The sequence below is a fragment of the Pezoporus flaviventris genome, unplaced genomic scaffold (genome assembly GCF_033815535.1).
Source record: "Pezoporus flaviventris isolate CSIRO_AGI_PZ_B2104156 unplaced genomic scaffold, CSIRO_AGI_Pfla_v1 ptg000036l, whole genome shotgun sequence".
In the NCBI taxonomy this organism is placed as follows: Eukaryota; Metazoa; Chordata; class Aves; order Psittaciformes; family Psittacidae; genus Pezoporus; species Pezoporus flaviventris.
Window position 1 is genome coordinate 13387724 of NW_026892584.1, and position 12814 is coordinate 13400537.

General features: G+C 56.0%; 1 protein-coding gene and 1 pseudogene across 1 annotated transcript; one reads left to right on the forward strand and one right to left on the reverse strand.

The window, feature by feature from the left end:
* The first annotated feature begins 311 nt into the window (after positions 1-311).
* On the forward strand, positions 312-4173 carry IRF7 (interferon regulatory factor 7). Its single transcript, XM_061463150.1, has 11 exons — positions 312-432; positions 515-677; positions 912-1074; positions 1148-1227; positions 1404-1449; positions 1579-1692; positions 1781-1936; positions 2088-2207; positions 2341-2721; positions 2855-2973; positions 3490-4173. The coding sequence occupies exons 1-11, from the start codon at positions 419-421 to the stop codon at positions 3634-3636; spliced, it is 1503 nt and encodes a 500-aa protein (XP_061319134.1). The 5' UTR covers positions 312-418; the 3' UTR covers positions 3637-4173.
* Positions 4174-4326: 153 nt separating this feature from the next.
* LOC133274710 (malignant fibrous histiocytoma-amplified sequence 1 homolog) lies at positions 4327-11167 on the reverse strand (annotated as a pseudogene).
* Positions 11168-12814: the final 1647 nt, after the last annotated feature.

The window sequence follows — 12814 nt, forward strand, 5'->3', positions numbered from 1 at the left end:
TCATGCAGCCAGGAACGCGGGGGATGTGGGACCAGGCTGAGACTGCGGCATCCCCCGGGCTGGCAAGGGAACGTGACACACGCACACACAGAGACAAGCACACACAGAGACACGCACACACAGAGACACGCACACACAGAGACACGCACACACAGAGACACGCACACACACAGAGACACGCACACACACAGACACGCACACACACAGACACGCACACACACAGACACGCACACACACAGACACGCACACACACTCCCCTCCCCCAGCCCCGCGGCCGCCACACTTTCGCTTTCGAAAAGGTCCCGAGTCACTTTCGAGATGGTGACGTGTTTTCCAGGAACCCGGCCTATAATAGGGCCGGGCGGGAGGCGGCCGAGGGCTCCCTCCTCGGACCGAGCAGCGGGCGCGCCGCGGCACCATGGCGAGCGATGGGTAAGCAACGCCCCAGCACCCCCTGCCCCGGTCACCGGCCCCCGTGACTCCGGTCCCGCCGGTGACGGCCCCGCATCCTCAGGGACGCCGCGAAGCTGCGGTTCGTGCCCTGGCTGCTGAACGCCGTGACCAGCGGGATCTACCAGGGGCTCTGCTGGACGGACCCGTACCGCGGCGCCTTCCGTGTCCCCTGGAAGCACAACTCCAGGAAGGATGTCACTAGCAGTGACCGGGAGATCTTCAAGGTGGGTGGGATGGGGGCTCATCAGAAGCAACCCCCAGGTGCTCAGGGTGGGTCGGGTGAGGGGGTGACCAGCAGCAAGCTCAAGGTATTCAAAATGGGTGGGATGGGAGGAGTGGCCTGCAGCCACCTCAAGGTCTTTAGGATGGGTAGGATGTGGGAATTGGTGACTGGGTATCCCTGAAACCTCTATGCTTATGGAGCCATGGTGCCCGTGTGCACCTCCCCTCACCCCCAGGAATGGGCAAAGGTGAGCGGACGGTATGAGGAGTGCCCTGAGAACCCGGTCAAGTGGAAGACCAACTTCCGTTGCGCCCTGAAGAGCACCCAAATGTTCGTGGAGCTGGAGGACCACTCCAAGTGTGGTGATGACCCACACAAGGTGTTTGCCGTTAAGCCAGGTGAGCCTGGCCCCATGGGGAGGCCTTGCTGGGGCGATTTCAGCCCCCCCCACTCATGCTGTTCTCCTTCCAGACTTATGGCATGGCAAGGCAGGAGATTTCAGCAGCCTCAACCCTGCGGCGGACCAGCAGCCGCTGCACCAGCAGTTGGAGGTAACAGGGTGGGCATGGTGGGCTGGAGAGTCCCCTGTGCTGCTGACAGGTGTTGCACCCCCATGTCCTTGGGGTGCTCCTGAGCTGGAGCCCAGCACCTGACTGAAGCATGGGGTGGGGGGAGGCTGGGTGCCCCCATCCGCAGCAGTAAGACCCCATCCCACTTCTCTCCACAGCTGCAGTTCGACCCCCAAGACGTGGCCCCAGAAATTGCTCCCCCAGGTATGTGCTGGTCCCCCAGGATTTTTTTTTTTGGGGGGGGGAGCATTCCAGTAGATTTAGCTGGGGTGTTTTTGAGATTGTGCGACTTCCCACCCACTGTCTCCCCATTCCTACCCCATCCCCTACCAGGCTGTGCTGACCCTCTACAGCCACCACTGCTGGAGGAGCTGCAGTTGGTGCTGCAGCAGTGTGGCATCTCCACCCGCGACCTTGGCCCCCAAACCCCATCCTGGGCACCTGCAGGTGAGTTCAGCCCCACTTACAGGGTGCAGGGTGGGTGATATGATGGGTGGGTGACGCTGGCCGCCTCCCACTGGTGATTTCTCTGCAGGGGATGCCCCCCAGCAGAACATCCTCCTCCAGCCTCATCCAGACCTCAGCCAAAACAACTGCCTCCAGCCTCCCCCTCAGCAGTGGGTGCCTCCAGTGGAGAAGCCCCCCTTGGGTGCCTACAGCCCTCCAGACCCTATGCTGCTGGAGCAGCAAGGTAGGTACTGGGGGGGAGGATCCAGCCCCAGGCATAGAAACACCGTATTGGGGTGGGAAGGGGCTGGGGAGCTGCCCTGTACACCCCACACCGAAGCAACCCTTCCACCCTGCTGCATCCCAAATGTCAGTGCTGTCTGTCTCTGCTGCAGGGGCCGTGACACTGCCATGCCACCAGCCAGAGGTCCCCGTCCCTGTGCCAACTGCACAGGAAGTGATGCTCCTCACTGCTACCGCTACCGCCCCTGTGCCACCGGTGGAGGATAACACAGGTGAGGCTTGTTAATTATTAATAGATGCAAATAAGTATTACATCTATTAATAATAAATATTGTATAATGTTAATGTTGGACGGGGGGCATTTGGGTTTGGGGGAATGTGGTTGCTGATCGTTATCCCGTGCAGGCGGCTTCATCCCCGACCTGGATGTCAGCATCTACTACCGGGGGAAGCTCGTCCACCAGGAGGAGGTGGCAGGCAGCCGGTGCCTGCTGGTGTACCAGAGCTGTGACCCGGCGGTGGCCGGGCGCCCCGGCAGCCTGGTGCATTTCCCCAGCCCCGCCACGCTGCCCGACAGGAAGCAGCTGTGGTTCACCGAGGAGCTGCTGCGCGGCGCCGGGCTGCAGCTGGAGCATCGCGGCCACAAGCTCTTCGCCACCCGCCTCAAGAAGTCCAGGGTCTTCTGGGCCCTGTCCCGGCAGCTTGAGGGCATTGGGGACCTCCCGCCCAACCCCCTCGTCCGGAACCAGGAAACCCCCATCTTTGACTTCACAGAGTTTTGCACAGGTGGGCAGGGGTGCCCTGGTGGGTCTGTCCTGACTTTGGGGCTCATGGGAGCCAGCGCCAGGATGTCACAAGCATCTGAACCCTTCACAGCCCCTCTGTGCACCCCAAAACTGAGCCCTGCCTCTCTTTGCAGAGCTGAGGGAGTTCCGCACTGACAGAAGGAAGCAGTCCCCTGACTTCACCATCTACCTCTGCTTTGGGCAGTCTTTGTCTGTGGCCAAGCCCAAGAAGTCCAAGCTCATCCTGGTCAAGGTGCAGGGACCAACACTCACTACTGCCCCACTGCTGCCTGGGGGAAGGGGGGGGGGGGGAGGGGGGGAGACTTCCTGGGGGCCAGGGGAGATGGGGGACTGGGTGCTTGAGGAAAGAGACCCTGGGGGTCTGGGACATGTGGGGATGCGGGTACTCAAGGAGGGGGTACCTTGGGGACTTGGAGAGATGGGATGGGGAAACTGAGTGACAAGGGCAGGGGCGCCAAGGAGCAGGACCCTTGGGCACTCGGGACTGGGGGGAGGGGGTGGTTGCATGCCAGGGAGGGGAACCTTTGGGAAGCAAGGGACATACGGGAGTGCCAGTTGCCTGGGGAGGGGTAGACCAGGGAGTGCCACGCTAGACGGGGGCAGCAGGATGGGTCAGGAGGGAGCTGGGCAGGGATGGGGACCTCAGGGGCTGGGGGAGACGCAGAGTGCCGTGCACCGAGGCTGTGCAGGGCTTTGCAGCACCGTTGGGCAGCTGCCCCTCTCCCTGATGGTTGTTTTGCTGCCACAGCTGGTGCCCAAGTTCTGTGAATACTGGTACGAGCAGGTCCTGCGGGAGGGTGCGTCCTCCCTGGACAGTGGCACAGTCAGCCTGCAGCTCTCCGACTCCTTCAGCCTCTTCGAGCTCATCGAGCAGTACAACATGCAGCTGGACTGACCCACCCGGGACAGGCGCCAGCCGGAGCCTGACGCACCACGGGCAGCACAAACCGGCATCCCCCCCTGGAACACCACAGCGGAATGCTTATGGTGGGGACCTTTCCTCCTCTGCATCCCGCACCCCAAGGGCAGCTTCAGTGGCCAGTCCTGGAGCTGAAGGACACCTTGCTTTTCCCCTCCATCAGTTGCCAATGTGTGTGTTTGTGGAGAGTGGTCATTTTCAGGTTTATTTTCTTAACTTTTCTAAGTTTAAATACAAATATGTATAGCAGTGCTTCCTGCTTGCTGATGTTGCCTGGACATGTGCCCTCACTGTCACTCTGAGACCTTCACACTCCCACCCCCAAAACCATGGGCTCTGTGGCCAGCCTTATCCCAGCAAAGCCCCTGCTGCCAGTGGACTTGTACCAGAGTGCTCCTCACCAGCTTCTCCCCCTTACATTTGTGTAAATGAGGTGTCTTCCCACACATGAAGGGATGCATTTATCGATGCATTTATTTCCGTGCATTAAGGCTGCAAATCTGACTTGGAGGCGAAGTGTGTTGACGACAGCGTGGCTAAACAAGAATAGGTCTTGACCAAGTTCCTCCCCGCTGGCCCAGAGCTACTCACTTGAGATGTTCTGGAACAACAAGGCAGTAACTACAGCGTGAAGCACCCAGAGCTCAGCTCTGAGGCGCAGAGGTGGTGGTACCTCAAGGAGGAGTGTGGTAACCAGAGCACTGCCCAAAGAGGGGGTGTCCCCTGCCCGGGCTGGAAGCGGCTGCACGCCCTCATTTCAGGAGGGAAGGGAGGACGAGTCTGGCCATCAGTGTTGGAGCCTGGTCAAGGGGAGGTGGCAGCCTTCTTACCTGATGGTTGGATGCTGCTGTTCCCGAGGGTGGTGGTCCTGTAGCTTGTCACAAAATGGTGAGCAGAGGGCTGCACTGGGGGCTGCTCCAGCTGCCTGGGCACTGTGGGAATGGGGGGACATGACCAACACCTCAGGTTCACCAAACCCACAGCCTTCATCCCACCGTGTCCTGAGCACTGTTGCGATGCAAAGCCAGGGCCGTTGGGCTCACCTGTAGGCAAGGGCAGCTCTGCGCCAAAGCAGTTCCCACATGTCCCACAGGATTTTACATCTTCCTTCACCCTATGGAGGAAAAGGCCCTGAGAGGAAGGAGCAGCAGGAGCTGCCCTCAGCACTGCCCATGGAAGACAATGCCAGGCAATTTTCCACCCTGACTGGTGGTCCCACCATTTTTGGGGACAGCTGCCACCTGAGCTCCTTCAGTTCTTCATGAGCCTGGACATATGTGGGCACCTAGCCAGAGCTGTTATGTTGTGCCTGAGCCCCAGTCTCGAGGTTTTCCCTTTCCCTTCCATGCTCAAATTGCCCACACAAGTGTTTGCCAACACCAAATTGGACATGAACTTCTGTGGTCAGGACAAGGGCACCGTCGTGCCCAGTCGATTTCATGGCTGATTTCACAAGGTGGCTTTTAGAAGCTGTCCAGCCCCAGCAGCACTGCGGTAGCAACCACCCGGCCCCTTGGTGGGACACAGTGTGCCAGTCAAAGACGCAGCATGAAGTCAAAGCTACGCTGTAAGAGCTCCCCAGCTCGGATGGCCCCTTTTGCTGACCACTTGCAGACCCAGCCTGGGACTGCTGGGAGCTCATGGGGAAGGGTGACTGATTTGCTGCAAAAGAAGACTGAAAACTTGACTTTCCACTTCCCTGTGATACTTCGAGAGGAATCTGACCAGGATGCATGGAGAACAAATAAATCTTTCCTTGAACTGCTGGTGGGCCCTGGCTGGATTAGGACGTGTGGCAGGGCTTTCTGGGACACTCTGTCCAGAGGAATGGAGGTGGCAGCGGGGAGCTGAGGGGGTGCATGCATTTGGGAGTCATGAAATAAGGATCTTTACCTATCCTTCCTGCTGGCTTTCTGCACCGAAGTGCCAGGCAGCTGCAGGCTCTCTGGTTCTTCTCTTTGATCAGCAGAGGTTTGCTATTGCACGCAAGCAAGCAGGTTGCCTTGGCCACCCAGCATGTGGAGTAGGAGCAAGTTTTCACCTGGAACCTGCAAGGAGATTGCCCACAGCTTTCACCAGCCTCCTCCCTGCTTCTCTCACACTGGGAGAAAGCGCAGCTTTCAATGTGGGCTTGAAAATGTAAACCCAGTGTCAGCAAAGACAGGGGCAGACACCAAATGCCCCACCAAAAGCTCGAGCAGCAGGAACAGCCTCTTAAGCCAAGAGCTGCTTCCATCTGTCATGGTTATGTCTGGGACAGAGCTGAAGTTCTGCCTGGTAGCGAGTACAGTGCCGTGCTTTGGCTTTAGCCTGAGAATAATGTCGATACAACACCAGTGTTTTAGCTGTTGCTGAGCAGTGCTTGCCCAAACCAGGGCCTTTTCCGCTCCTCACACCACCTTGCCACCGGGGGGGCTGGGGGTGCACAAGAAGCTGGGAAGGGACAGGACAGCTGACCCCGACTGGCCAAAGGGATATTTTCTACCACAGAAAGTGATGCTCAGCATATACACTAGGGGGAAAGCTGGCTGGGGAGCTGCTGCCTGGGAACAGGCTGGGCATCGGTTGGTGGGTGGTGAGATACGGTTTATCAATCGTTTGCATCACTTGGGGTTCATTTGTCTCTCTTTGTGTTATTTTCCTTTTCGTTACGTCTGGGTTGTTTCAAATTTTACTTCCATTATTAAACTGTTCTTATCTCGGCCCTCGAGTTTACTTACTTTCACCCCTGCGATCATCTCCCCCACCCCGTGGGGGGAAGTGACTGAGCAGCTGTGCAGTGCTCAATACCCAGCTGGGGTTAAACCTCGACCCCACCAGATAAAACCCTGGGCACAAGTCAAGAACCACACAAGAACAGGAGACCTTCCAGAAACTGTCTCAGCACATGCAGGAACTGGAGCGGGTGGGACTGGGAGACCTCTGACTTCCTGGGTGGGCACAGACCAGCCAAACCCACTCCAGATGAAAGGTGAACCAGAAGGAGCGTGGTCCTTGTTCACATTCAGGCAGTGAATATTGAAATGGTTCACTGAGGGCGTCACACGTCATGGCAGAGCTGAGAAGCTGCCCTGGTCTCCTGGGTTCCAGCCTCATTCCTCAGCTGATGCACTCTCAACAGCCAAGGGCTTGCTGACAATCCTGCTGGTGCTGTGCTGAGCAAACCCTGACCCATGCAACCTCGCAGGGGGCTGGAAACCACTGCTTACCTCTGGAAGAAACCCTCACGTATTTCGGGTGAGAAGTAGGCATGGATGTGGAGGTCCTCGCGGCCATCTCCTCCCCACACCTCAGAGGCCTCTTCGGTCTGGTTCAGATAGGTTGGGAACAAGTACCAGGACTCGCCTTGGCCCCATGGCTTCCCGGGTACAAACTCACTGGCCTGTGGGTTGAGCACCTCACTGTGCCTCACTTCCAGGCAGAGCCCGAAGTGCTCCAGGAGGCTGAAGATCTTCCTCCTCCCTCTGTGGGGCCTGTGTCCCATGATTTCCTCAAAGACGTCCTGCATCCCTTCCAAACAGAGCTGGTGCCTCACCAAGGCACACACGGCCCGGTGGCACAGCATCGCCTTTGACTTGAAGTTCCACACCCAGCTGGACCTGTCTCTGACGGTGGCCTGCTCCCCAGTCAGTGTGTCCGTGGAGATGCTCTTGAGCTGCTGGACAAGGCAGTACCTCACAAGGAGCTGGGTGGGAAGAGAAGGAGAGAAGAGGCAGCAATGAGAGGAGCCCAGCAGAGGTGCAGAGCATGGGCCTTGCAAAGAAGATGGGCCTGATCCCCACACTCACTTTGAACATAGTGATTAGGAAGGTGGGCTGGAGAAAAACAGTGCTTTCCAGGTGCTGGATTTGCTCATACCACACAAGCCCAATGCAGTGGAGGAACCTCAAGAGTCCTAGAGGAGCTCTCTGCCCAGGTTGGCCAGGTGTTCGCACTGCTAGAGTCTGCTGAGCAGGTACTGGAGGTCCATCATGCCTAGAGGGAGATGTGGCAGCTCAGCACACATCTCTTGAGTACCAGCATTCCAAGGCAGATGCTTTAGAGAGCCAACAAAGACCCGTGGTACCCAGCATCACACATGCCAGCCCGGGAAGCATCTGGGACCAGTGCTGTAGTCTATGATGCTTTGCCTATCCTCAGCTGTATCACTGCCGCATCCTCAGCTGCGTCACTGCCAGCCTGCAGCTGCCATGGTCTTGCCTTACCTCAGTGGTGCCAGCAGCCTGCAAGGACCTCAATAGAGCATATGAAAAATGAGGCTAGTAGTGGTTGTTTCATTATTTGGGAGGGCAGGTTTGTTTCCAGCTGGAAAACCTCAGACTGTCATTCAGTCATGCAGTGAGACAGGCAACAAACCCTGGCTTATCTCCTCAACAGAAAACTATTTGGTCCCCTTCCTCTAATCATACAGTGGCCAGGGGAGCCAGAGATGACACAAGGCACTGGTGATATTCATACCTGCTTTAGGTACATAAGCAAGGAGCTGGGGCTGTCTGCTAGACTTGCTAAGCCACAGGGGACATGGGGAAGGAGCTAGAAAGAGGCAGGGGCCATTAAATAAAGCTGGCAGGATGTAGGTTTGGGAACCACTCAGAAGCATTAAAGCCATGGAGCTCCTTCCTGCCATTTTTTTAATTGCTTATACAGGGCACAGGGGAAAAAGAATGTTACTGGAAACAGGCAACCCAGGCAATGTGTCCAGCTCAGGATGCCTCCAGCTGCAGGCTGGTAGATGTTGGCAGATCCTCCTGGTGAAGACACACTTGGCCTTTTCCTATGCTTTTCCCCTGCCTTGGGGGCAGATGCTTGGAATGACAGAGACAAGTTGCAATTAATGGTCCAGCAATAACACTGCAAGGTCTTCAGGAGTGACCCAGTCCCACATGAGCTGGGCCAGAGGGTGCAGCAAGCACTGGGGACCCTGTCCCTGACGCAGGACAGCAGGTGCAGGAAGGTTGCAGTGTGCTGATGGACCACTCACCTTGGTCTGCCATCTCCTCGCAGTGCAGTATCTACAATGGCAGCTTCCACCTGCTCGTAGATGGGCAGCAGCACTCGGACGACCTCGGGGAAGACCTTCTCATTCTTCGTATGGTCCAGAACAGTGGCCTCGAGCTCTTCGGTATCATGGTGATCTGTGCAGTTGACAGCCACTAGATTCAACATCTGTAAGAGAGAAAGCGCGTATCTGCCAAAAGCACACCCAGAGGAGTCTTTTAGCCTGTGAGCTGACGGAGGGACCAGTTGCAAAGGAGGTCACCAAGGATGAACACACTGCTGGCTCAGCTTTGGAGGGTGCTTTCTTCACACCTTTGCTCTGCAGCAGTTCCCAGAAAACCACCTGGGGGTGGTAAATACCCCTCATACTCCTCCTCAGGCACTTGCTACAAGTCACAGGAGAAGATGCCCATCACCAAGTAAGGGTAAGCATCCAGCAGGTCACAGCCAAGAGTTACCATGTCCACCCCAGCCCCAGGGAGTGGCTGCAGTAGCAGTCTGATGCATTAGCACTGGGTCACTATCACCAGTAACACACTGGCTGCCAGAGACAACAGAAAGCAAGGAGCCACCATAATCTCAGCCCTACGGTTAGCGTGCAGCTTTCCATCTCCTTCAGCCTCTCCCACTGTTCCACGTAAAACTCGGGCTCCTCACTGCCCTCCAGGTGTTTAATGAAGTGGGCGAGGCTGCTTTTTCCCTCCGCCTGCATCGCTGCAATCTTGGCCATGACGTTGCGCCTCTTCTCCTCCACCTCTTCCTCCCGGCAGCAGTCCACATGGGTTTCCACAGGAAGCACCACCAAGTTTGGGATGCGCATGGACAGGTTGCTGATCCAGAAACCAACAAGCTCCTTGAAAGCCTTGTCATTGGTTTGGTATCTGGGGAGGAAGAGAAAGGCAATTCACTTCTAACCCTCTGCATCTCCAACCAGCATCCACCAGGCACAAGCCTGACCAGGCACCCTGTGCTGCCCCAGAAGGCTTACTGGAGAAGATCTCAGACCTCCTAAGCCATATGCAAGCTCATCCTTAAGTTTCCCATCAATAAGCTAAGGCAGTTAAAGCTATGGGTGTAGCAGAGTCTGTCCCTGCTATGGATAGGAGCATCCTACTGTAGCACAAAGCCCAAGCCTGATAACTCCCTCCACATTCAGGGAGCACCACAAGATATAAGATGGCAGGGGGTTGGAACCAGATGAACTTAAGGTCTTTTCCAACCCTAACTATTCTGTGATTCTATGGCTTGTAGAGGTATTTCCAAGGCAGAAAGCAAAGCCATTTAGATGAGGATCAATTGTCACATAAGGACTTAATGCTCATCTAACTTCTCAAAACAGAGGACTTCAGTAAGGTGATGACACAGCTAGTGGCTTAATTGAAAGAGTGATCTGCAGAAAGGGAAGGGAGAGCTGGCTACTCCAGCAGTGAGAAGACCAGCACAGAGGTCCAATGTAAGTGGTGTGAACTCATACAGGGGAAAACTTCCCCAGCCCCTTTTTTCTTCTCCTGCTCCACCTTGAATCCAAACCAGCTCAGCACTTACATATGGAGACTGATGACAAGGATGACAAGTGCCTGTGGGGTGATGAACATGTGGTGAGCCATGTAGTACTCCAGCTGGCCAGCAAAGTCCCAGAAGAGAAACATGAAGTCCTCAATCCGGAACTCGCTGATCTCTGTCCCAACTGTTTGCTCTTCCCAGGGCACCAGTTTGGTTTGCCCCTGCTTCAGGCTTCTGCAGATGGTGGACTTCCCCGCCAGCGAGGCCTTCAGCAACATGGTCTTGACTCTCTTGTCCTCCTGCTCCGAACAGTGTTGAAGCTGGTTTAAGTAGTTCTGGATCTGCTGTATGTCACCTGCCCACACTTCACTGGACAGCTCCCAGGGAGGATTCCCATTGGCCTTGAATGTTTTCACGGATCACCCCTGGAAGAGCTCCTTGGGGAGCTGGTGAAGGGCATTACCCTGCACGTGGAGCTCCTGTAAGTGTGCCAGCTGCAGGACAGGCTGGGGGAAGGTCCGGGACAAGTTGTTGGAGATGTTGAGGTTCAGGAGGCTGCCTTGACAAGCTGCCAGGTCCCTGGGGAGGGCACCGAGACAGCTGTTGTTGAGCCGCAAGTGTTTAAGCCTGGGGGGATGGGAGAAAACCTCCTCTGAGATGAGCCGGGCTTGGTTCTGATTCAGCTCGAGCTTCCCTAAACAGAGCAGGCTCTGGATTTCATTGGGAAAGTCCACAGTCTCATTGCTGGACAGTATCAGCTTCTTCAGGTTGCAAAGCTTAGAAGTGCCGGTGATGCTCCTGAGCTTGTTCCTGTTGAGGTAAAGACTCTCCAGGATGGGATTGCTCAGTACTGCTGGAGGTGGCACACGCAGCCTCTGGGTAGAGAGAATCATTTTAGGCAAACCATCCTCCTTCTCCTGAGCTGGATGCATGGGACGGGAAAGGTGGTTAGGAGAGACTTTCACCCTTTGGATTGCAGACTGATTTTTCCCTTGAGCTCTGTGCAACATTGTCCTGGGTTCAGCAGTAGCAGTCATGTTTCTCCTCCTTGGTAGCTGGTGCAGTGCTGTGTTTTGACTTTCGGCTCGGGAACAGAGCTGATAACAATGATGTTTTGGTTTGGCCAAGGACTTTGTGAGCCTCATGCTCTGCCAGGGAGGAGGGGAAGCCAGGAGGAAGCAGAGACAGGACACCTGACCCAAACTGACCAAAGAGGTATTCCACACCACAGCACGTCATGCCCAGGATGTAACTGGGAGTTAGCCGGAAGGGCTGGAAGACTGCGGGGTTGGAGGAGGTATCGGTCGGAGCTTGGTCGGGCTTGGGGGGGCGAGTTATCGGTCAGCGGGTGGTGAGGTGTTGTATTCTCTCCCTTGTTATTTCCTTTATCATTATTATCATTGGTGGTAGCAGTAGTGATTTGTGTTATACCTTAGTTACTAAACTGTTCTTATCTCAACCCGTGGGAGTTGCATTCTTTTGATTCTCCTCTCCGTCCCTCCGAGAGCAGGGGGAGGGCAAGAAAGGGGGGGAAGTGAGCGAACGAATTACCTGACTGGGTTTAAACCACAACAACCATTGGGATTGTTTTGGCCAGCAAGAAAAAGCAGAGACAAAACAGAGGAGCTGCTTGAGTAGCTCCTGTGTCCTCTCAAGAGGGGATCCAAAGCCAAGGCACAAGAATCTTGGCTGGGCCTGAAGACACAGGGAGAAACAGCACCCACCAAACAAAGTGTCAGGTTAACAGCTTTGCTCTCAGTAAAGCAGCACAAGAGCTCCAGCCACAGACGCGTGTACCCCAAACCCAGCAGGTTTCCGATGCCAGCACGGGACGAGCTGACGTCAGGAGGAGAGCTGCTCTCCAGATAACTCCTCCAGCCTGCCCTCTGCTCTTCACCACAGCCAGGGAGATGAGTTGAGGCCAGGGATAGTGATTTCACACACTTCCTCTCTCACATCCTCTTCCTGCTCCAGATGCATGCTGCAATTCCCCACAGAGATGCTCCCGGCCCCAGGAGACCAGGGGAGTAACACAGGACAGCATGTCCCCCACAGGATGGGGTGCACAAGAAGGGACCCAGTGATGGCTAAGGGCATCCCCCAAAAGGAGGGTGTTTAGAGTAGAGAGGTTTGCAAGAGAGAAAAGTGATGGAGGGATGTGGATCACACAGTACTAGGACAGAACATGGTCAGCTTTGCTTTCCTCTAACTAGTTTCACTTCCTCACCAGATCATGGCATCGCCTTGTGCAAGGCAGCTGGCTCAGGACCCACTTGTCACTAGTTCTCAGCATCACCACCCAAACCTGGTTCATGCAATGAGCCCAGCAGGAATTAAGCTTTCACCCTCTCCCAAGCACCCAGTCTCTCCTCCAGCACCGCCAAAACCAAGCCCAAGGGCTCCCACCACTGCTCTGAACCAGAACAGCAAAGAGCTGGGGCAGCTACCGGCTCTGGGCTGGGTCATGGCCCTGCAGCTGGATCTTCCAGGTCCCTCAGCCTTCCCCATTCATCATCTCATTTTGTTCCCCACCTCCCCAAGCTCTACCCAGGAACCCCACCCCCTCTTTTCTCCATCCATCCTCAGAGCAGCTTCCAACACCCCAAGCACCTCTGGCCAGATACCAGGGCCATGGGTATGTCCCAGAAGCAGC